General features: G+C 55.8%; 1 protein-coding gene across 2 annotated transcripts; it reads right to left on the bottom strand.

Moving 5' to 3' along the window:
• Nucleotides 1-252: 252 nt before the first annotated feature.
• On the bottom strand, nt 253-22,725 carry LOC149521753 (uncharacterized). 2 transcript variants are annotated; one of them, XM_089772808.1, is made up of 6 exons: nt 18,457-22,725; nt 6,940-7,134; nt 5,052-5,153; nt 4,096-4,134; nt 2,236-2,288; nt 253-1,060 (listed from the first exon to the last, which is right to left on the bottom strand). In XM_089772808.1, the coding sequence occupies exons 1-6, from the start codon at nt 18,515-18,517 to the stop codon at nt 983-985; spliced, it is 528 nt and encodes a 175-aa protein (XP_089628934.1). In that variant the 5' UTR covers nt 18,518-22,725; the 3' UTR covers nt 253-982. The 2 variants fall into 2 exon arrangements, with proteins under 2 accessions (XP_089628934.1, XP_089628933.1); XM_089772807.1 differs by having other exon boundaries at nt 253-2,288.
• Between the last annotated feature and the right edge of the window lie 130 nt (nt 22,726-22,855).

Raw genomic sequence — 22,855 nt, 5'->3', positions numbered from 1 at the left:
GATTTAAGGTGCAGCATTATCTGTGCAGAAGCTCAGACGTCGGTGGAGGTCAGGCCATGTCCCCTCCCTGGCTGGGACGTCGGTGGAGAGCAGGAAGGGCCGTGTCCTTCCCTGGCTGGCTGGGACGTCGTGGAGGTCAGGCCATGTCCCCCCCCCCTTCCCCGGCTGGCTGGGACGTCGTGGACAGGCCATGCCCCCCCCCCCCCCCCGGCTGGCTGGGACGTCGTGGACAGGCCATGTCTCCCCCCCCCCCCGGCTGGCTGGGACGTCGTGGACAGGCCATGTCCCCTCCCTGCCTTGCTGGGAAGACTGGTCACCCAGGAGCAGGGGTTGTGTTTCACTGGCTGTGGATGGCTCCAGCCCCCTGCTAGGGGTGGGCTCCCCCAAAGGCACAGCCGAGGGGCAGGGCCCTGGGACTGACCTTCCAGGTAGGAGCCACCCAAGGCGGGATGGGGCGAGGCAGCCAGTGGCGATGCCTCTTGTCGATCGTGCGGCGGTAACACCCGGCTCTTGGAGCGCGATGGAGGAGAAGCCCGAGGGCTTCCCGGGGGCGGGTTGGAAGCCTCCAAAATGCTTCTCTGTAGCAGCTGCCCTTCATCCAGCCGGAGCGCCGCGCGCTCGCCAGGACTTGTACGTGCCCATCCAGGAGCCAAGGCCGGGTGTGGCTGGGCAGAGCTCTCGGGGGGAGAGGGGGGAGGTAGATGGGTGGCTGGCTCAGGATTGGTGCAAAGAGGGAGCCATCCGGGGAGAGACGGGGAATAACAGAGCCGGACAGACCCAGCCGTGGAGCTGGGTGTGCCAGAGGCGGCCCTGGGAAGAGCAACTGGGCAGCATTCCAGTCGGGCAGAACTCAGCGGGAAGTCGACCAAAGTTTGGCATCGACCTGGATTGTCTCCCCACCCTAGTTCTTGGAGCAGCTGACGGGGTAATTCCCCCAGTGCTACAAGTAAAACCAAGGGGCCTGGCTGGGGGAGGGTCTGGGTCAGACAGAGCTTGTTCGTTTTTCTCCCTGGTTAGTGTCCTTTGCCTGCTGTGACTCCGCGTCAGTCCGGTCCCATGCCTGGAATACAACACACAGCCTCGCTAGACTGAGCTTTGCTTGTGTTTTTTGAGAGGCCGATGCCTAGGGCTGTTCTGAACTGCTGCCCAACTGTGAACGGGTGAAGCCACGTTGCACTCTTGCTAAGCACTGTTAGTCCCGGATGGGGAAACTGAGGCACACAGGCACAGTGACTTGCCCAGGGGTAGAATCAGGCACAGGGCCCAAGGGGTCTGTCCCTGGGCAATGCTTCTCTGAGAACTAAGAGCCAGCGTTATGCTCCGCTTTGGTATCGGTGCCGGTTTGCTGGAAACAGGGCAATGGTGCTGGTGTGAAAGTGGATTAATATGTCCCACCGAGGCTTTCTAAGCCTTGCATCAGAGACCCATAAGTGGTGCCATAGGGGGTGCGCATTGAGATCTATGGATGCGAGTCCCAATATTCCCTCTAATGTTTGCCATCGGTGTGCAGAATAAATGTTGTTCCATGCACCAAGGCCTGTGTGGATGTGCACCACCAGGAGAAACACAGGCCACTGGCTGTGGGTGCCCATGCTAATCAGCTGGGCGGCATTGGAATCTCTCCTGGGAGGCCGCCCAGGCACTCAGCTTGCAGGGAGCCCTGGCCAGCGCCTTTCCAGAGCAGGGTCTGGTTACTCCCTCTCCCCATTTTAGGCTACGTTTACACTACAAGGTTTTTGTGCAAAAACCCACGGAGCGGCCACACCTCAAGCCAGTTTTTCACAAGAAAATCTCCATCCAATCGACAGAACAGAGGCTTTTTGCAGTGTAGGGAAACCTCCTTCCACGAGGAATGACGCCTTTTTGCACTATAGCTCTTGCACAAAAAGGCAGGCGTGCACACTCCGCAGGGGTTTCTTGCACAAGAAGCGCCTGTCTGAGAAAGCACAGGGGCTCTGGTGGCTTTTGCGATGCACTTTGAGCTCTGGACGCGCTTTTGCACAAGAAGTTTTTGTGCAAATCTCTTCTGCAAAAGACTTCTTGTGCAAACCCTGCAGTGTAGACGAAGCCTTAGAGATGGGGCCGGCTCAAGGTGCTGGCTCCAGGTGCGATGGGGAGCCGGGCGGAGGAACAGCGAGTCGGATTCTGGACCTCAGCCACCTGCCCTCGCCGCTGGGCCGGGGAAAGTGGGACTCTTCTACCAACGCCACTAGGGAGGGAAACTGCTGCACCTACCTGCGGGTGAGGGATGGCGCCAGGTGCCGCTGGTTTGTCTTGTGAGACAGAGTCTGCAGAGCGAAGCAGGGGCACAAGGAAATGGACACGGGTTAATACAAACCGAGGCGAAGCAGGTTAGTTCAGTCTCCGCTGCCTCTCTCTCCACGTTCTGCTCCAGGCAATAATGGGGGCTCAGCCCCCTCGTCAAAGGGATTTAGGTGCCTAACTCCCATTGAAATCAGACTGGTGGGAGTTAGGCTCTTTGGGGCAGTGACTGGCTTTGTGGCCTGGGTTTGTACAGCTCCTAGCATGCTGGGGTTCTGCTCCATGCAGGGCCAACCCGAGAGGGGCGCAGGGCCTGGGGCAACCCACCCCAATACCCCAGGAATGGGGCCCAGGGTAACCCCTGCCCCCGAGCAATGCAGCCCAGGGGATTACAGGGGCCTGGCGCGGAGGCAGCAGGCGTCTCCCTCACTCACACGTGGGCGGCAGTGCCGGGGGGGGGGGGTGCTCTGCTTCCTGCCACAAGCCACGTGCAGGTCGGGAGAGGGCTGCTGGGCCACTCTGGTTCCTACCTCCCGCGAAGTGCGTGCGGGGTGACCCCTGCTGCCGAGCCAGGCTCCCGCAATACCCCCCTTTCCCATCCATAGGACGGCTGGGGTGGCTGCCGCAAGCCCCCAAAAGTGCGAGACCTGGGGCAGCCCCCCCATGTGGCCTGTGGATGGGACAGTCCTGGCTCCGTGCCCTGCGCTCCCGCAGACTCTGCTGCAATACGAACGACTGAGCCACGTGTGTGGGGTCTGTGCCTGGCCGAGCGGAGCCAGCGCGATGGGCTGCAAGTGCCAGGAAGGGCAGGGACCCTGCACCACAGGCAGGGCGGGAGGGGCCACAGAACCCTGTTTGCCGCGGTGCTGAGCCCTGTGGGTCCCGGGGGCTAGGAGAACCAAGGTGGGGAGAGCTGAGTGTCTTGTATGGGACCAGCTTCTGGGGGCGAGAGACAAGGTAACTCCGGCAGCGGCCAGCCGTGCCAGGCCAGGGCTAGCGGGCTGGGCAGCAGGGCCCTATGGGCATGGCGGAGCCGGGCGGCAGAACCAGGCGACATGACTTAGTTTAAAACGGGTAACCGGTTAAGCGCTATCGTTCACCAGTTAACCGTTTTCACAGCCCTACTCGAAAGCGTGGCGCTCTGCTGTTTCCTTTCACACACGCCTGGGGGTTCCCTTGGTTCATTTGAAACATTTCAGCAGCTGCTCGTGGAAAATCCCGGAATGTCTGAATTGCCGCAGGATTGACAGGGCCTTCTCCCCACTTGTGACCAATGCGCCTTTCAATTTGTTTTCATCCATGTGCAGAATAAATGTGCATGTGCACCAAGGCATGTGCAAAGGTGCACCACAAGTAGACATAAAAAAACTAGCTGTGGGGGCTCTGCTAACCAGCCGGGCAGCTTTTGGATTTCTCCTGGCAACACTGCTCATGACGTGGAAATATGAGAGGGGCAGCAAATCTACGTGGTTCGGCACAGGGATTGTCTAGCCCTTGGCCTGTGCGGCGTCTGGCACCGTGGGGACCTAGTTTTTGATTGGTCCTTGGGCACAACCCCAGCAAACAATAATATTGGCCTTTGCAATTAAAGTTGAGATTTTCCAGAAGCCTTCGCTCCTCACCCTTCCCATTGAGAGCCCTTGAGATTTGTGCTCCTAAATCACTTGGGTCCTGCGCCTTAATGGTGTATAGGTGCCTAACTCTGCTGAAATCAGTGGGAATTAAACCCCCAAATAAAGTTGAGGGTCTGGCCCTTTCTGTCCGCCTTTGGCCCCGGTCCAGGCCTTGCTACATGATGGGTGTGAAGAGCATAGAAGATGGAGTGAAACTTACCTGAGGACTGAGAGACAGACCCGGCTCTGCTGCGGCTTTCTGCGGAACAAACCCAAAGGGCGGCAGTTGGTGAAATCACGAGCGGGATAAATGTTTTTTAGGTTCTGCTGCATTCACCAACGAAAGCCGCGCAGTGGGGCAGGTGCTGGAGGAAGGTGGGTGGCGGTAAAGGGCTGTGGCAAGAGACTCAAAAGTGGCGTTTCAATCCTACCTCACTTAAAGAAGTAGCTAGGTGTGTGGGTGCATCGCTGCCCTCTACTGCATGAAATCAGAACTACTCCATCGTGTCATAGACACTACACTGTTAGGGGATTCTCCTGTAGCTCAGGTGATGAGGCCTGAGGTTTGAGAGCAGCAGGACCTAAACTCTGACTGCTGCAGACCAAACATGCAGCTTCTGACCGGAAGGGCTGTGGCTGTCTGCACTGGTGGAGCAACGTGCCCCTGTTGTGATGCGGGGGCTTGGCGTGCCCACGGGCAGTGTTGCACGGGGCACATGCGGCCTCGCTGCCCAGAGCTTGCTGCACTTCCCTGGTCTCAGTGCACATTGCGGGTCCCTCTCAGCATCTGCTCTCGGGACAACCCTCCCCCATAGAAAAATGACCCAGTTTAAAACTGGGCAGCGGCCCTGCCTAATTCAGTCACTCGCCCCCTTCGCTGCCGTTAACCCGGCTCTGCTCTCGGGCAGTTACCGCGCTGGGCTGTATCTGCAACCAGGCAGACGCCTTTGGGCTGCCGCTTTGGGGGCCTTGCCCACGGACACTTAGCCCTGATAAATCGGAGCCTTTAAGGTGCCCAGGACTCCTCGGTGGTTTCACTCTGGCAGTTTTGCTCAGCTCTGGCTGGAATATCCAGGTGGGGGCTGGGGATCCCAGGCACCCGAGGACTCCCCCTCCTTTCCTGGCAGAAATGGCTCACAACTACCCTGAGAGACCCGGCCGGCGCACAGCCCGCACCTCTCTCCGTGACCTTCCGGTAGGTGAAGTACAGGGTGAGCAACGCAGTGGCCATGAACACCAGTGGGACCCAGTACTTGATCGAGCTGGAAGCCGGGCCTCCTGCAAAGGGAAGACAAGGAGTCGAGTCACCAGGAGGGGGAAACGAGAACCCAGACATGCAGCTCTCGGCCCATTCGGGGCGACCCGGAGAGCTTGCTGGTGAGTTCACCGCCATAAACCCGCTGCTCACGGGGCCCTGTCTTGTAGCACCGATGGGGGCTGCTTCCTGGAGCTTACAGTCTAAATAGCTACGGGGCCCTAGGGGAAACTGAGGCACGGAGTGCCCATCCCCACTTCAGGTTTCCTGGGTCCCAGGCCAGTGCTCTCACCACAGCCCTAGCTAACGTGGCACGCTGGGGGTGGGGTGCTGCGCCTGACCACGGCAGTGCTCGCTCAGCATTCTCGCACTCTGCATTGCGACGGGTGCCGGGGTCGTTCAGGGAGCTATTGGCAGGCAGCTGGGCGATGCAGAGAAGAGGTTCTGTGGACAGAGCGTGGCTCTTCCCGGGCTGGGGCCAGATGTACGTGATGTCCCCGCCTACTTCCCGTGCAGTGCCGGGCAGGGTGCCCTTGCGGATCCCTGCCCCGAGGTGGATGGTGATGGCGGATTTTGCGAGCTGCCCTGCTGGGTTGACACTACCACGATCATCCTTGGCTTGCCAAGCCCTTCTCAAAGGGAGCCAGGGAAACTGAGGCATGGAGCAGGGGAAATGGCGTGCCCACAGTCGCTCAGCAGGCCAGTGGCAGAGTGGGGGGGGGGGGCCTAGAATCTGGGTCGTCTGTGTCCCAGCCCAGTGCTGTAGGCACAGGAGTGACAAATCCTCCTGCAGCACCTCCGGATGCAGCTGCCAGTCTTTGCCGTCCGGGAGCGACTCATACGGGTCAGTGCTTATTGTCTGCATGACGGTTGCTCCGAGGGATCCCGGCGGTGGCTCGGCAGCCCCCGGCGCTAGGAGCTGTACAAGCACAGGCCAAAGAGACGGCCTCTGCCCAAGGAGCTGTCAGTCCCTCCCACCTGCTGCAGGAGCCCCTATGCCGTTTGTGCCACGTAATGACTCGCACACGCACGAGGAGCTTGGCCCCCACTGGCTTTCCAGGCAGTCTCGGCTCCTCCTGTTTTCCTGGCTACGTCTACCCAGAGAGCCTCGCAGGGTGGGAGCTGCTTCGGAGACACGCTTACCTGGCTGTAAACTAGCCCTGGGGAAGGAAGGGTTAATAGCATTACTGCAATAATCCTACAGGTTAAACCGCTCTTGTCTGGCCCCCTTGGTCCGGAAACACCCGGGGCCCGGTGGGAGTTTAGTCAGCCGGGTGTCCACTCTTCCTGGGGGTGGCCAAGTTTGTTTACAGCCCCCGGCCTGGCGCTCAGCGCTCTGGGCTGTTCCTTAGCTCTGATTTACCCTCGGTGTCCTCTAGCAGCCCAGCGAGCAGGGGCAGTGCTGGAGATGCTGCTTGACAACACGGACCTCCCACAGTCCGGTAAAGTCTCTGCTTCGGAGCCGGCCAGGTCCCGGGTGCTGGACTAGGGAGGTGCCGCCTGCAGTGGATGCTCACTATCAGAGTCCCTGCGGCACGGTGCTTGGATGGGGAGGAGGGACCCCGCTGAGTGGATGGACTCAGAGCTGCTGCCCTTTCCCTCTCTTAAGGCCTCGATGGTTCCTCTGATGCCCCTGGGGCTGGAGTCACAAAATCCCAGTCCCATATTCGGAGCCATTCAAACTATTTCCCAGCCTGCGCTCGTCTCCCATGGCTGCAGCTGCAAGAAACCCACCAGCCCTATCCCAGGGAGCTCGCGCAGAGAGGGGACCCAGAATGCGCCTGGCAGAGCTCTCTGCCCCAGACTTACTGGGTTCGTGCCCAGTGACATCCTTTATGGTTGTGTTGGGTGTGGTGGGTTCTGCTTCTGCAGCGGGGGCTGGGTTTGTAGTGACCCACGTTGCTTCTGTGTCCATACTCGCTGCCGTCCTGGTGAAATAGCTCGTTGTGACTTTGCTTTGCCCCGTGTCTTTGGACGACTGTCCTTTCTCCGCTGCTTGTGCAACTGTAAAAATAGGGACAGGGTTTTTCTGAATGGTGAGCCATGAACAGAGTTCCTTGGTACTATGAGAAGACAGATCATTAATGTTAATAACCGACAAAACAAGAGTTCAAAATCTGTAAGGCAAGCTCCTCTAAATCAACAAAACTTATTTGAATCTCATGATTTTCAGCTAGTAAGTATCTTAAGATTCTCTTGGTTTGCCTCCTGATTTCTGGGCCAGGCTTTATGAAAATCGGCTTATGAATATGCATAACTCATAATGGCTCATTAGGGCCATTAGCGATACGCCAGAAACATAATGGCCCAGTGCTCAAGACAAGGATCTGTGAATGATTTGGTTTTTCTTGTTATACTGGCTCATGATTGGTCCTGCCAGGACATGTGGCCAGGCCACCTGCTGCTGGGACCCATTTTAGATCTGGAACTTTTCCACTAAAGGTGAGAGACGTTTTAACTGAGCACAAAGAATTCCCACCTTGGGCAAAGGGGATATAAAGATGGGAAACCAAACAATAGGGGCAGTTGCCAGACCCCCAGGGGACCCCCACTTATCAGCTAAGATGCCTGCTGGAAACATCTCAGAGTGAACAGAGGGAAGGATTGGGCTCAGGCTAGAAAGCTGCCTGGCTTGTGAAAAAGATAATTAATACTACGGTTAGGGAAAGAGTTTGCATGAATAACGTGTATTAGGCTTTTGTTTTATTTTTTGCTTATAACTTACTTTGATCTGTCTGTTTTCACTTGAATTCACTTACATCTATTTTTTTCTACTTAATAAAACGACTTTCATTTATTATCAAACCCAGTGTAAATAGTTGTTCTCTGGGAGCAACCGCTGTGCATCTCTCTCTGTCATTGATAAAGTGAGTGAGTCTTAGGCCCTTTCTCTCTGTAGAACTGCTGTTTCGATGGCGTTCGATGGAGTTCTTTGGGGGTTTAGTCCCTTTTGAGGGTTGCGTTCCTCGGTGCTATCAAATCCCTATAGCTGAGCCCTCCCAGCAGCTGTGTTGCTCGGGGGGGGGGGGGGGGGAGCTGTTTCCCCAACTCTGTGCCTTTGCTGGGGGAGACCAGAGTGTCTGGCTCAGCGGGACAGGGAGGTGGGGCACCCCAGAGGGCAGGCGTGGTGGTATGATCAGCCCACTGGGTGACAGCCCCTGTGATCCAGCCCATCACATGCTCCTGGAGAGATGCACACACGAGGTCTTGTAGAAGCTCTTGAAGAACACAGGAAGTCTTTCATCAGCCACATTTTCCCATCCGTGTTGCAATGATGAGCCAAGCTCCGGTTTCCCAATGTGCAAAGACGTTCGACTCTGTGTTTGCCAAGATGCTCTGCTGACCTGCTCTTGCGCATGGTCCTCCTGTGGCCGGCGTTTGCCCAGTGGCTTGTCCTTGTGGGCAGCTCATTTGAGGCACAAGCAGTTCGGGTCTCCTCCTCCTCGCTCAGTCGCACAGCCCTGCTACCAACGTCCCTGCTTGCCCAACCAGCTCGTCCACCTCTCCCTCCTGGTTGGGCAAGGTCTCTGGACAATGACCGAGGCGGATCTTCTTTCTCAGCCCCAGGAGGGGTGACGGGGAGTCACACCCTGCGCGCCCGAGGAGAGCTGGGTCACAGAAGGCAGGCGCGTGTGCCTCACAAATCGCAGGAGTGGGGCAGAGTGGTGATTGACAGCTGTGTTATCTGGACACTGTGTTGTGTTGCTTTAACGCAGTTGTGTCGGGGTGTGGTCACAGAAGTCCCCTTGGGATTGGTCCTGGTGGACTGATCATGCCACTGACACCTGCTCTCTGGGGCTCCCCACCCATCCTGTCTGCTGGGACAGACTCTCTGCTCTCCCCGCAGGCCAGGCACAGAGTTGGGGTCACTCCCCCGCAGAGCCAGGCAGACACTGACCCACTGCAGCGATGGGAGGAGGCAGTTCTAGGGTGCAGCAGCCAGGAACCCAACCCCAGAAAGGGATCAGAGCCCAGATAAATCCGTCCTGCTCCGCGAATGTTTTACACAGGGAAAGCCCATGAGGGCGGTCGCCCTCTTTCTCAGGGAGAGAGGGATGCGCACTGGCCGTCCCCAGGTAACAGTTATTTGCACGGGGCCTGACAGAGACCAGAGGAGTTTTTATGATGTACGACCCGTCGGATTTAAGAGGCTCCAAGTGAAAACAGAGCAAAGTCAGACCCTGAAAAGTGAAAAGAAAACTCGTCGGAAGCCCTGACCCCGTGGCCCGGTGGATGCCTGTGGGCCTGTCCAAGCGCCCCCATGGCGAGCGCAGGCCCCGGCAGCAATGACCAGGACCACGCGAGTACAGCCTGTCACGGCTCAGCAATGGTCCGTGCTCAGAGTTCTCGCTGGAGGGGGTTGAACGTGCAGAGAAATGGTGGAAGACAGGCCTGCATGGGCGGGGGGGGGGGGGGTTGCCCTGTGGTCTGGCGATTCGTGGCAGCAGTGGGGGTCAGCATCCCTGGCCCTTTAAATAGCTGCTGGAGCAGCATGCTGCATGGTCTGCACAGCTTTGGGGGCTGGGGGCTGGGGGAGGGTGATGGGGTCTGAGACTGCCCGCACTGGGCCAAGAAGGGTTAAACCAGCAGCTGAGGCAGGTAGCAGCCAATCAGGGCCCAGCTGGGGCTGTAAATAAGGGCTGCTGGAGGGAGCAGGGGACACATGCTTGCTCTAGCTGGGGAGTGGGAGGAACCTGGCTGCCAGGGAAGCTGGAGACTCCCTGAGATGGAGCAGGGCAGGGGATGGGCGAGCAGGCAGGCAGGCAGGCAGGCAGGCAGGGCTGGGGCACACTGGCCTGCCCTCGCTCCCAAGCTGCAGGGTCTGAGGCAAGGCCTTAGGGCACTAAGGCTGCAGGGAGGCAGCCAGGGCAGAAGAAGGCAGCAAGTCCCCCACCCTCGCCCCCCCCGCCGCAATGCTGCATGGCCATGTCAGGCTGCAGTTTTCCCCTGAGGCAGGGGCTAGGTGACTCCTGGCCGTGGGTCACTGAGGGGTTTGGGGGCTTCCTGAGGGGAAGGACTGCAGAGTGTGGGGGCCCTGCGGCAGGGCAGGACGCCGCAGACTGGGAGGGCCTGGGGTCCTGATATCAGGTGGCAGCCCCACTAAGGCATGCTCCAGTAACAGTAGGTGCGGCACCGGCCTGAAGGGGGCGCTCCAGGGCTGAACTGAGCTAATTCCCTGAGTGCCCAGCAGGAGGCGCTGTGCGGTGAGTGTTTGCCCTGGGACACGGGGTCATGCATTAACAGGTGTGTTGTGAGCATGACACGAGGAGTCATTCTTCCACTCTACTCTGCGCTGGTTAGGCCTCAATTGGAGTATTGTGTCCAGTTCTGGGCAGCGCATTTCAAGAAAGATGTGGAGAAATTGGAGAAGGTCCAGAGAAGAGCAACAAGAATGATTAAAGGTCTAGAGAACATGACCGATGAAGGAAGGCTGAAAGAATTGGGTTTGTTTAGTTTAGAAAAGAGAAGACTGAGGGGGGACATGATTGCAGTTTTCAGGTATCTAAAAGGGTGTCAAAAGGAGGAGGGAGAAAACTTGTTCATCTTGGCCTCTGGGGATAGAACAAGAAGCAATGGGCTTAAACTGCAGCAAGGGAGGTTTAGGTTGGACATTAGGAAAAACTTCTTGCCTGTCGGGGTGGTTAAACACTGGAATGAATTGCCCAGGGAGGTTGTGGAATCCCCATCTCTGGGGATATTTAAGAGCAGGTTAGATAAATGTCTCTCAGGGATGGTCTAGACAGTATTTGGTCCTGCCATGATAGCAGGGGACTGGACTCGATGACGCTCCAGGTCCCTTCCAGTCCTAGTATTCTATGATTCTATGCCATTGTCTGGTCCTGGCTACACTAAGGGCTGGCTGCCCCACCCCCCTTCTGCCCAAGGCCCTGCACCTTCTGGGGGTGTGGAATTGTCCCCCCCCCCCACTGGCCCCCACACGCCTTGTCCCAGGGCCCATGGGGCCTGCAGGCCCTGCTGGCTGGAGACAAAAGGGAAGGGTGGGTGGGTGGTGAATATTTGGAGACCTGCACAGTCCACAGCAGCCCTGTGTGCTGAGGCTAGGAGCTCGGTCTGCGACTCCAGAAAAGGCGCCCTGGTGCAAAGCTTGCGGGGGAGGGGGATCGCGCCCTGGGGCATCTGTTCCCGGGTTCTGCAGAATCCCCCCTCCAGTCTCAGTGAATATTCCCCAGAAGCTTTTCTGCAGCTCGCCTCTCGCCCCGGCTGGGCCCCGCACCAGGCCACGCGAATGCTCCCCCCTTTCTATTATTCGGGACGCGGTAACGCGAGGCGACCCAGGGATCGGCGTTACAAAGCGGGGAGATTTGAACGACTTGCCCATGTTCGTGAGCTTCTCGTTCAAGCGGCCGCCTTGCTCCGGTTTCTGACGTCCCCTCGGGACCAGCCCCAGCTCACAGGCAGTGGGGCGCGGGCCCAGGACCCCGGGGCGCCGCAGTCTAGGCATAAGATGCCCAAAGGCAGGGGAAGCACAGATCCTAGCTGTGGGCTCTGCCGAGCTGCGTTTGAACCTCTCCTGAGCGACGGCCCACGCACCCAGCTCCCAGGGACCATGGCCCCAGGATGGGAACTGGGGACTCGCGCATCCAGCCTGCCGCTGGAGGATAGGCCTGTCCAGGACCACGGGCCTTGGGTGTGCTTGAACCCATGGACAGTGTACTGTCAGATGAGCGCTTGGGCAGCCTCCCAGGCGAGATTCAGATGCCGCCCAGCTGATTAGCAGAACGCCCACAGCCAGCAGCAGGTGTTTCTACTGGTGGTGCACGTCCACCCAGGCATCAGCGCACAGCACAAAAGTTATTCCACACGAGCGTTACAGCCTAGGGGAGCACTGCTCCCCGCTCCTGGGAGTGAAGGCGAACCAGGGCCGGTAACTGGATTAACCTTCTCTCCGCTGCAACCGCCACAGTGTCACCAGCTGCTCTGTGGCTGAGCACAGCCCCCGGGACAGGAACCATCTGTTGCCCCACGCCCGCCGGAGCGCCCCTCCCAGCTCAGTGCGGTTGGGCAAGGCCTTGCACCAGGCCGTTACTTTGCTGCCTCACGGTGACGGAGGAAACAGGGCAGCCTCGCACTGGGGCGACCAGGCGGTTGGGAAACCTCCCAGCAGCCCCCGACGCTGCGGCAATCGCCCAGAGTGGCTGAGCCTCGCCAGCGGCTCCCGGGCGCAGCCGGCCCAGTGGATGCAAATCGGCGGCAGGGAACGGGAAGCAGCGTTGTCTGGGAAAGTGTAGCCCAGGGCTGCTTGGCCTTGGGAGCCCTGGGGCCCCAGCGACACTCCCAGCCCATGCCGAGGGCCACAGCTTACGTGTGCTTGTGTGTACATGCAAATCTATATGCAAATATATGCAAATAGCTTCTTCCACACTGACCAGCAGAAATACAAAGATTAACCCTTGAGCTGCGGCACCGGACCCGAACGTGGCCAGTGGGAGCCAGTCAGCACCTCTCAGGCGCTGCCCACAGGGCTAAGCAGCCAGCACTTCCCACAATGCCCCGGGGCTCCTGGCCCCTCCTCCCTGGGGGCGAGAAACACCGACACCTTGCACCGTCTGTCCGGCCAGCCTGGCCACTGGCGTCTGTCAGTGCTCACCCTCCGGGGAGACGCCTGTTGCTGTGCAGCGTGTTCCCAGTGGGCGCCACGTTCAAAGGAGCCCACCCGCAGGCCGCAAGTTGAGCCCCGCGTGAACCCAGCAAACGGACCATGGGCCATGTGTTGAGCCCCGCGTGAACCCAGCAAATGGACCAAGGGCCACGTGTTGAGCCCCACGTGAATCCAGCTAACGGACCACGGGCCGCGTGTTGAGCCCCGCGTGAACCCAGCAAACAGACCATGGGCCACGTGTTGAGCCCCACGTGAATCCAGCAAACGGACCACGGGCTGCATGTTGAGCCCTGCGGGGCACAAGCAAACGGATCATGGGCCATGTGTTGAGCCCTGTGTGAACCAAACTGCCCCGCGGGGTGCAAGGAAACGGACCACGCGCCACGTGTTGAGCCCTGCGTGACCCCAAACCATGCGGCCCATGGACCATGTGCTGAGTAGCCCTGCTGTAGATGTTAGCGACCCCCCTCCCGTGCCAGGACCCCTAGCTGCTGTACAACACACTGCGAAGACCGGCTGGCAATAGACGTGTGGGCAAGAGACAGCAAGTCAGAGAGCACCAGGACCAGGCAGGAAGGCTGCTTCATGCTCACTGTGTCTGCTCGCCTCTCCACCCTGGGAGCTTGTAACCTATTGGGGATGGAATCCTAGAACTGGAAGGGGGCGCGAGTGGTCCAGTCCCCTGCCCTCACTGCAGGACCCAGCACCGTCTAGACCATCCCTGAAAGGTGTCTGTCCAGCCTGCTCTTAAATATCTCCAGTGAAGGCAACTTATTCCAGTGTTTCACCACCCTGACGGGTAGGAAGTTTTTCCTAATGTCCAACCTGAACCTCCCTTGCTGCAGTTTCAGCCCATTGCTTCTTGTCCTGTCCTCAGAGGCCAAGGAGAACAAGTTTTCTCCCTCCTCCTTATGACACCCTTTTAGATACTTGAAAACCGTTGCCATGTCCCCTCTCAGTCTCCTCCTTTCCAAACCAAACAAGCCCAGTTCTTTCAGCCTCCCTCCTAGCTCCTGTTCTCTAGACCTTTCATCATTCTTGTTGCTCTTCCCTGGACCTTCTGCAGTTTCTCCACATCTCTCCTGACACGTGGTGCCCAGGCCTGGACACAAGACTCCAGCTGAGGCCTGATCAGCGCCGAGCAGAGCGGGAGAACGACGCCACGTGTCTTGCTCACAACACTCCTGTTACTGCAGCCCAGGATGACGTTTGCTTTGTTTTCAGCGTGTCCCACTGTTGACTCATATTTAGCTTGTGATCCTCTATGGCCCCTCGATCCCTTTCCACAGGACTCCTTCCTAGGCAGTCGCTCCCCAGTAGAAGAGCAGTCAGCATGCTGCCTTCAGCCCAGGCTGCTCTCTGGGGCCCACTCGTGCTGCTCAGCCCGGTTAGGAGCCAAGGTGCCTTATCCCCACGGCCGCTTAAACCCCCTGTGGCTCCCTGGAGTGCAATGCACCATCCTCTCTTCTGAGGGGAACGGAGGCACCCATCTGTCACCCTGACAGCTCATCTCGAGAGGTATGCTGTCTGCCAGGGGCCCGTATCCGAGATGTTACGGAGGCATTGTCGAGGATTATCCGGCCCTCTGACTACTACCCCATGCTACTCATCCACGTGGGCACAAATGATACTGCCAGGTGTGACACTGAGCGGATCAAGTGTGACTACAGGGCTTTGGGAGTACGGGTGAAGGAGTTTGGAGCGCAGGTGGTATTCTCTTCTATCCTTCCTGTCAAAGGTAGGGGCCCGGGCAGAGAGAGGTGCATCCTGGAGGTGAATGCCTGGCTGCGACGATGGTGTCGCCAGGAGGGATTCGGCTTCCTTGATCACGGGGTGCTCTTCCAGGAAGGACTGCTTGGCGGAGATGGAGTTCACCTTTCCAGGAGCGGGAAGGCCTTGTTTGGACACAGACTGGCTAACCTTGTGAGGAGGGCTTTAAACTAGGTTTGTTGGGGGCAGGTGAACAAAGCCCACAGGTAAGTGCTGCATGTGCGGGACTGGGAGATGGGTTGGAAATGGGGGGGACTACGGCCTATAATGGGAAGGAGAAAGGAGGGTCAGGGCACAACAGGGAGGCAAGATCAAATCAGTATCTTAGATGCCTATATACAAATGCGAGAAGTATGGGTAATAAGCAGGAAGAACTGGAATTGCTAACCAATAAATACAACTATGATATCATTGGTATTACAGAAACCTGGTGGGATGGGACGCATGATTGGAATGTTGGTATGGAAGGGTACGGCTTGCTCAGGAAGGACAGACAGGGAAAAAAGGGAGGAGGGGTTGCCTTGTATATTAAAAATGTACACACTTGGACTGAAGTGGAGATGAATGTAGGAGATAGCTGTGTAGAGAGTCTCTGGGTTAAGCTAAAAGGGGTAAAAAACGAGGGTGATATCATGCTAGGAGTCTACTACAGGCCACCTAGCCAGGTGGAAGAGGTGGATGAGGCCTTTTTTAAACAATTAACAAAACTATCCAAAGCCCAAGATTTGGTGGTGATGGGGGACTTCAACTATCCAGACATATGTTGGGAAACTAACACAGCGAGGCACAGGCTATCCAATAAGTTTCTGGACTGCATTGGAGACAACTTTCTGTTTCAGAAGGTTGAAAAAGCTACCAGAGGAGAAGCTGTTCTGGATTTGGTTTTAACAAATAGGGAGGAACTAGTTGAAAACTTGAAAGTGGAAGACAGTATAGGGGACAGTGATCACGAAATAATAGAGTTCATGATCTTAAGGAAAGGTAGAAGGGAGACCAGCACAATTGAGGTAATGGATTTCAGGAAGGCAGATTTTGATAAGCTCAGAGAACTTGTAGGTAAGGTCCCATGGGAAGCAAGACTGAAGGGAAAAACAACTGAGGAGAGTTGGAAGTATTTCAAAGGGACGTTGTTAAGGGCCCAAAAGCAAACAATTCCGCTGTGTAGGAAAGATAGAAAATATGGCAAAAGACCAGCTTGGCTTAACAAGGAGATCTTGCACGATCTCAAAATAAAAAAGGAGTCATATAAAAAATGGAAACTAGGACAACTAACAAAGGAGGAATACAGGCAAGCAACACGCGAATGCAGGGGCAAGATTAGAAAGGCAAAGGCACAAAATGAGTTCAAACTAGCTACAGGCATAAAGGGAAACAAGAAGACCTTTTATAAATACATTAAAAGCAAGAGGAAGACCAAGGACAGGGTAGGCCCACTGCTTAGTGAGGAGGGAGAAGCAGTAACAGGGAACTTGGAAATGGCGGAGATGCTCAATGACTTCTTTGTTTCGGTCTTCACCGAGAAGTCTGGAGGTGTGCCTAACGTAGTGAATACAAGCAGAGAGAGGGTAAGTTTAGAAGATAGGATACACAAAGAACAAGTTAAAAATCACTTAGGAAAGTTAGATGTCAGCAAGTCACCAGGTCCTGATGAAATGCATCCCAGGATACTCAAGGAGCTGATAGAGGAGGTATCTGAGCCTTTAGCTATGATCTTTGAAAAATCATGGCAGACAGGGGAGATTCCAGAAGACTGGAAAAGGGCAAATATTGTGCCCATCTATAAAAAGGGGAATAAGAACAACCCAGGAAACTACAGACCGGTCAGTTTAACGTCTGTCCCAGGGAAGATAATGGAGCAGGTAATTAAAGAAATCCTATGCAAACACTTGGAAGGTAATAAAGTGATAGGGAATAGCCAGCATGGGTTTGTGAAGAACAAGTCATGCCAAACTAATCTGATAGCTTTCTTTGATAAGATAACGAGCCTTGTGGATAAGGGAGAAGCGGTGGATGTCATATACCTAGACTTTAGTAAGGCATTTGATACGGTCTCGCATGATATTCTTATTGATAAACTAGGCAAATATAACTTAGATAGGGCCACGATAAGGTGGGTGCATAATTGGCTGGATAACCGTAGTCAGAGAGTTGTTGTTAATGGTTCTAAATCCTGCTGGAAAGGGATAACAAGTGGAGTTCCTCAAGGGTCTGTTTTGGGACCCGTACTGTTCAATATCTTCATCAATGATGTAGATATTGGGATAGAGAGTACGCTTATTCAGTTTGCAGATGATACCAAACTGGGTGGGGTTGTGACTTCTTTGGAGGATAGGGACATAATTCAAAATGACCTTAGCAAGTTAGAGAAATGGTCAGAGGTAAACAGGATGAGGTTTAATAAAGAGAAATGCAAAGTGCTCCACTTAGGAAGGAACAATCAGTTCCATACATACAAGATGGGAAGCGACTGTCTAGGAAGGAGCATGGCGGAAAGGGATCTAGGGGTCATAGTGGACCACAAGTTGAATATGAGTCAACAGTGTGATGCTGTTGCAAAAAAAGCAAATATGATTCTAGGTTGTATCAACAGGTGTGTTGTAAGCAAAACTCGTGAAGTCATTCTGCCGCTCTACTCTGCACTAGTTAGGCCTCAGCTGGAGTACTGTGTCCAGTTCTGGGCGCCACATTTCAAGAAAGATGTGGAGAAATTGGAAAGGGTACAGAGAAGAGCGACAAGAATGATTAAAGGTTTAGAGAACATGACCTATGAAGCCAGGCTTCATGAACTGGGCTTGTTTAGTTTGGAAAAAAGAAGATTAAGGGGGGACATGATAGCGGTTTTCAAATATCTAAAAGGGTGTCACAAGGAGGAAGGCGAAAATTTGTTCCTCTTGGTTTCTGAGGACAGGACAAGGAGTAATGGGCTTAAAGTGCAGCAGGGGAGGTTTAGATTGGACATTAGGAAAAAATTCCTAACTGTCAGGGTGGTCAAATATTGGAATAAATTGCCAAGGGAGGTGGTGGAATCTCCCTCTCTGGAGATATTTAAGAACAGGTTAGATAGACATCTGTCAGGGATGGTGTAGATGGAGCTTGGTCCTGCCTTGAGGGCGGGGGGCTGGACTCGATGACCTCTTGAGGTCCCTTCCAGTCTTATTATTCTATGATTCTATGATTCTATGAGTGCGGGCCTGCCCCAGCGGAGCCGGTCTGTGAGCTCCCTGCTGCAGGAGAAGCGACTGCTCTGGGTTATCCGAGGGCCAGATAATTAACCCCCCGTGACGTGGTGTTTTCTGAACTAGGCTGTGATGTTTCAGGGCATCATGTCAGGATTAGAAGAGCAATCCCAGGAGCCAGCCACCCCGCTGCAGCTTGGCCAAGGTGCATTCTGGGGGGTTTCCGTCTCTCCCGCAGCGTGGTGCAGAGGGAGGACCCGGCTTTGGGGGATCAGAGGCAGGATACAGCCTGTACAGTGTTTCTGGCAGTGAGCCAGGGTCACAAACTGACAGTGGCCACGCTGGGACCCCCACCCAGCCCCCTGCTGTGCTTACTGGAGCACACGCCTGTCCCACACCTCCCCGTGACACTCACCAGCCCGGCTTCCAACTCCCCCCTCCAATGATTGCACGAGCTGCCATTCCCGCACCCCCCACCCCCCCCCCCGTCCTAGCCCCTTGCCCAGATGAATCTTCTGGGATCTGGCTTTCCCTGGATGCTCGGTTATGAAGGACCCCCCCCCCCTTTTGTTCAGAGGCTGTGCCTGGGAGCGTCAGTTACACCCAAACACGCAAATCTAGCCTCCTGCGGGGGCAGCCATAAACCACTGGAAATAAAACAGCCCCTGATCTGCACGTGTGCATGCGCGCACACGCACACACACACACACACACACACACACACACACACACACACCCCCCGTCCCTGACTCGACTCACCGGTTCCAGCACACAGCACCGAGATCCAAACCCACCACACGCAGCTGCCCTTCGGTGCCATGCTCTGAAATGCCAGTTCGTGCGGCTGAGTTCACGCGCTCTTCCTTCCCCGGCTTCCTCTGGGGGACTCAGACACGGCGAACGAAACCCATGTAGCAATCCGGGCGAGGGGCAAGTGACGCTCTGGGTGCCTGGTCTGAAGCCGGAGCGGGTGGTTTGAGAGCAGGGGCTTCATTCAGTTGCAGGGTCTCATTGGTTGTGGCTTGTGTTTCGCGCAGGGTGCACGGGACTGTACAAACACAGGTGCCCAGACAGTCCCTGCTCTGATGAGCTCAAAGCTTAACTAGACAGCACAGCCGAGAAGCAGCAGGATGGGGCAAATGTCACCACCCTGGGTGGGTTGGGGCTGCACTGACTCCATTCGCTGAATGGGAAGGAGGAGGGTGGGGCACTCAGACCGGGAGAGAAGAGGGAGGGGTGCTGAATTTGGTGCTGCCTGGTCATAATACATGAACTCAGATCCTCAGAGTGATCCAAGCGCCCGGGGCGTTCCCAGAAAGCGATGGAGTTGGGAATCATCCCTGGTGCCGCCATGTGTGTTGCCAGGGCAGTTCGAATCCGGCTGCTCCAGACGCAGGAACCAAGAGCAAAAGGGGTAGTTTCACAGCCCCACATTTCTAGAGCCAGCGCCAGACCCGGTTCCACTTGGGCAAAGGTTCCACTTGGCTTCCTCGACGCCCACCTGCCCGTCCCCACCCTTTCCTCGAGGGAGGGGCTCAGAGCACACGGCCCCCCCACGTAGGCCTCAGGCCCTGGCACTGCTCTGCTGTTCCTAGGCCTGGTGCTGGCCTGGGGGCGGGGGGGGAGAACGTGCTGGGTTAACTCAGCACCGGACGGGCGGGAGCAGGCAGGACGAGCGGATCGGCTCAAGTGAAACACTGGGGTTCAGCCTGGTGCTGCCTGGGGTGACGCCGGGGTCCCCTGGGCAGAGCCCAAGGCAGATGAATCCCAGTTCTGCTGTGTCTCTCTGTAACTGGTCAGTGCAATTCCTTTGTAGGAGAACGGCTGTGTTTAAATCCATGGCTGAATGCCCAGGCTGGTTACAATGGTCCCCTCAGGTGTGTGTGTGGGACCATTGCTGGTGTCTGATTTGTGTCCATTTCTCCTTTGTCACAGAGACTGCCTGGCTTGGCCAATATGCCTGGCCGAGGGGCATTGAGGGCACAGATCACACTAGGAGATGTGCAGTTGTATGAACCCCCTGACGTGGTGGCTGACGTGGTTAGGTCCCGGGATGGGGGGGGTCACTTGTACTGACGTGTGCACAGAGTTGTCAAGGGGTTTTGACACCATTCGGTTCTAGGACCGGTTTTGTTCAATATCTTTATTAATGTCCTGGATGAGGGGATGGATTGCACCCTCAGCAAGTTTGCAGATGACACTAAGCTAGGGGGAGAGGTAGATATGCGTAAGGGCAGAGATAGGGTCCAGAATGACTTAGACAAATTGGAGGATTGGGCCACTAGAAATCTCATGAGATTCAACAAAGACAAGTGTAGAGTCCTGCACTTGGGACGGAAGAATCCCAAGCATAGTTACAGGCTGGGGACCAACCAGCTAAGTAGTAGTTCTGCAGAAAAGGACCTGGGGGTTACAGTGGATGAGAAGCTGGATATGAGTCAACAGTGTGCCCTTGTAGCCAAGAAGGCTAATGGCATATTAGGATGCATTAAGAGGAGCATTGCCAGCAGATCCAGAGATGTCATTATTCCCCTTTATTCGGCTTTGGTGAGGCCACATCTGGAGTATTGTGTCCACTTCTGGGCCCCCCACTACAAAAAGGATGCGGAAGCATTGGAGAGGGTCCAGCGGAGGGCAACGAAAATGATTAGGGGTCTGGAGCATATGACCTACGAGGAGAGGCTGAGGGACTTGGGTCTGTTTAGTCTGCAGAAGAGAAGAGTGAGGGGGGATTTGATAGCAGCCTTCAACTTCCTGAAGGGAGGTTCCAAAGAGGATGGAGAGAGGCTGTTCTCAGTAGTGACAGACGGCAGAACAAGGAGCAATGGGCTCAAGTTGTGGTGGGAGAGGTCCAGATTGGATATTAGGAAAAACTATTTTACTAGGAGGGTAGTGAAGCACTGGAATGGGTTACCTAGGGAAGTAGTGGAGTCTCCATCCCTAGAGGTGTTTAAGTCTCGGCTTGACAAAGCCCTGGCTGGGTTGATTTAGATGGGATTGGTCCTGCCTAGAGCGGGGGGCTGGATTTGACGACCTTCTGAGGTCTCTTCCAGCTCTATGATTCTATGATAAGGGGATGGTTGGATGAAATAACATGATCTTGGTAACTAATTGACCATTCATTATCAGTTGGAAATAGGTCAATGGAAGGATGATAGGAGTTACTATAGGGAACTTTCTGGGTGTCTGGCTGGTGAGTCTTGCCCACATGCTCAGGGTTTAGCTGATCGCCATATTTGAGGTCAGGAAGGAATTTTCCTCCAGGGTAGATTGGCAGAGGCCCTGGAGGTTTTTCACCTTCCTCTGTAGCATTGGGCACAGATCACAGCTGAAGGACTCGCTGCATGTTGGGGCCTTCAAAGTATTTGAAGGCTTCAATATCTGAGACATAGGTGAGAGGATTATTCTAGGAGGGGTGGGCGAGATTCTGTGGCCTGCACTGTGCAGGGGGTCAGACTAGATGATCATAATGGTCCCTTCTGACCTTAAAGTCTATGAGTCTATGAGTCTATGAGAATGGGTCCGAATAGGGCCTGGGAGTGGCTCGCTTATTACCATCAATGATTTTCCAGTGCAGGTGTTCTCACTTATCCACCCCCACCCGAGGGTATTAGCTGTGATGTAACACGCCCAGCCCTGTACCCTACAGTCTGTCTCCTTCTCTTTCCTTTCACGCATCTGATGAAGTGAGCTGCAGCCCACGGATGCTTTTGCCCCAATAAAACTGTTCATCTTTAACGCCAGACTCCTGGACGTTGCTCCAGGTGGACTCTGGCTCCGGTGGCCTGCGGGGTATTCAGCCCTCTCTGGCCGCCTGCCCTGCCTGGCATAACACTGCAATTACAGAAGAGTGGTAGCAGCCACAGGTGTGAGGGTCACTGTGTAGTCAGCTCACCTCACAGCTGGGCTCCGAGGGGCCTGGCTCAGTCTCTCGCTGAGCCCGCAGGGCCTGTCTTGGGCAGCAGGGCCAAAGGCTGGGACCACAGAAGGACAAAATCTCTAGAGCAGGAGTTCAAAGAGCCCCACTCCAGAGTGTGCACGGGGGGAGGAGCTAAAAGGGGAGGTGTCTGTAGGAACCAAGCTGCGAGAGGACCCTGCTGGGCTTGCCTGGCTGGCAGGGCTGGACTCACAGAATACAGACCTGGAAGGGACCTCGAGAGGTCATCAGTCCAGTCCCCTGCCCCCATGGCAGGACCAAGAACCATTTAGATCAGGGGTGGACAATAATTTTTTGCTGGGGACCACTTCAAAAACGTCTGAAGTGGCCCAGTCCACACCTGAGGGGGCGGGGTAGCAAGTGGAAGGGGCGGGGCCATGATACTGCCAGGCTTCTTCACCCAGAGACCATGATTGGTCTGGGGATGGGAGAATGCGTCCCTCCCCCGCCCCCCCCCCCCCAGTGCCAGCTAGGTGCCCCTGGTGGTGGGAGGAGACTTCCCACACTCCTCTGCCCCTAGGCCAATCAGGGCGTGGAGGCGGGAGAGCGTGAAAAGTTTTCTCCCACCCTGCCAGGAGCACATGGCTCTTCTAAGCACCCCAAGCTCCTGGTAGGGTGGAGGAAACTTGTGCCCATCCCCCCTGCTCCCATGCCCTAATTGGTCCTTTTCCCCAGCCCTGATCTAGACCATCCCTGCCAGGTGTCTGTCTAACCTGCTCTTAAATATCTCCAGGGATGGAGACTCCACAACGCCCCCACATCCAGTGTTTAACCAGCCTGACAGGCAGGAAGCTTTTCGTAATGTCCAGCCAAAAGCTACCTTGCTGCAGTTGAAGCCCATTGCTTCTTGTCCTGTCCTCAGCGGACAAGGAGAACAATTTTTCTCCCTCGTCCTTGTAACACCCTTTTCGATACTTGAAAACTGCTCTCGGCCCCTCTCAGTCTTCTCTTTTCCAGACTAAAGAAGCCCAATTCCTTCAATCGTCCCTCCTAGCTCATGTCTTAGACCAGCCCTCACTTTTCTGACGCTGTCGGTGAACAGCAGAGTAGGGGGGAGAGGTGCGGATGGTGCAAGGGGCAGGTGTGGCAGGAGGAAGAGGTGAAGGTTCACCACAGGGCACTGAGCAATCAGCACAGAGCACTTTTAAGGCCCCGTCTTCCCGCTGTCCAATGTCTTTTCCTTTCCGAATCCCTGAGTTTGAAATAGTTAAAAAATAAAAC

The sequence above is a fragment of the Pelodiscus sinensis genome, chromosome 22 (genome assembly GCF_052426305.1).
Source record: "Pelodiscus sinensis isolate ZL-2025 chromosome 22, ASM5242630v1, whole genome shotgun sequence".
NCBI lineage: Eukaryota > Metazoa > Chordata > Testudines > Trionychidae > Pelodiscus > Pelodiscus sinensis.
The sequence above is the reverse complement of the archived record's forward strand: the minus strand, read 5'-3'. Positions and strand labels throughout refer to the sequence as shown.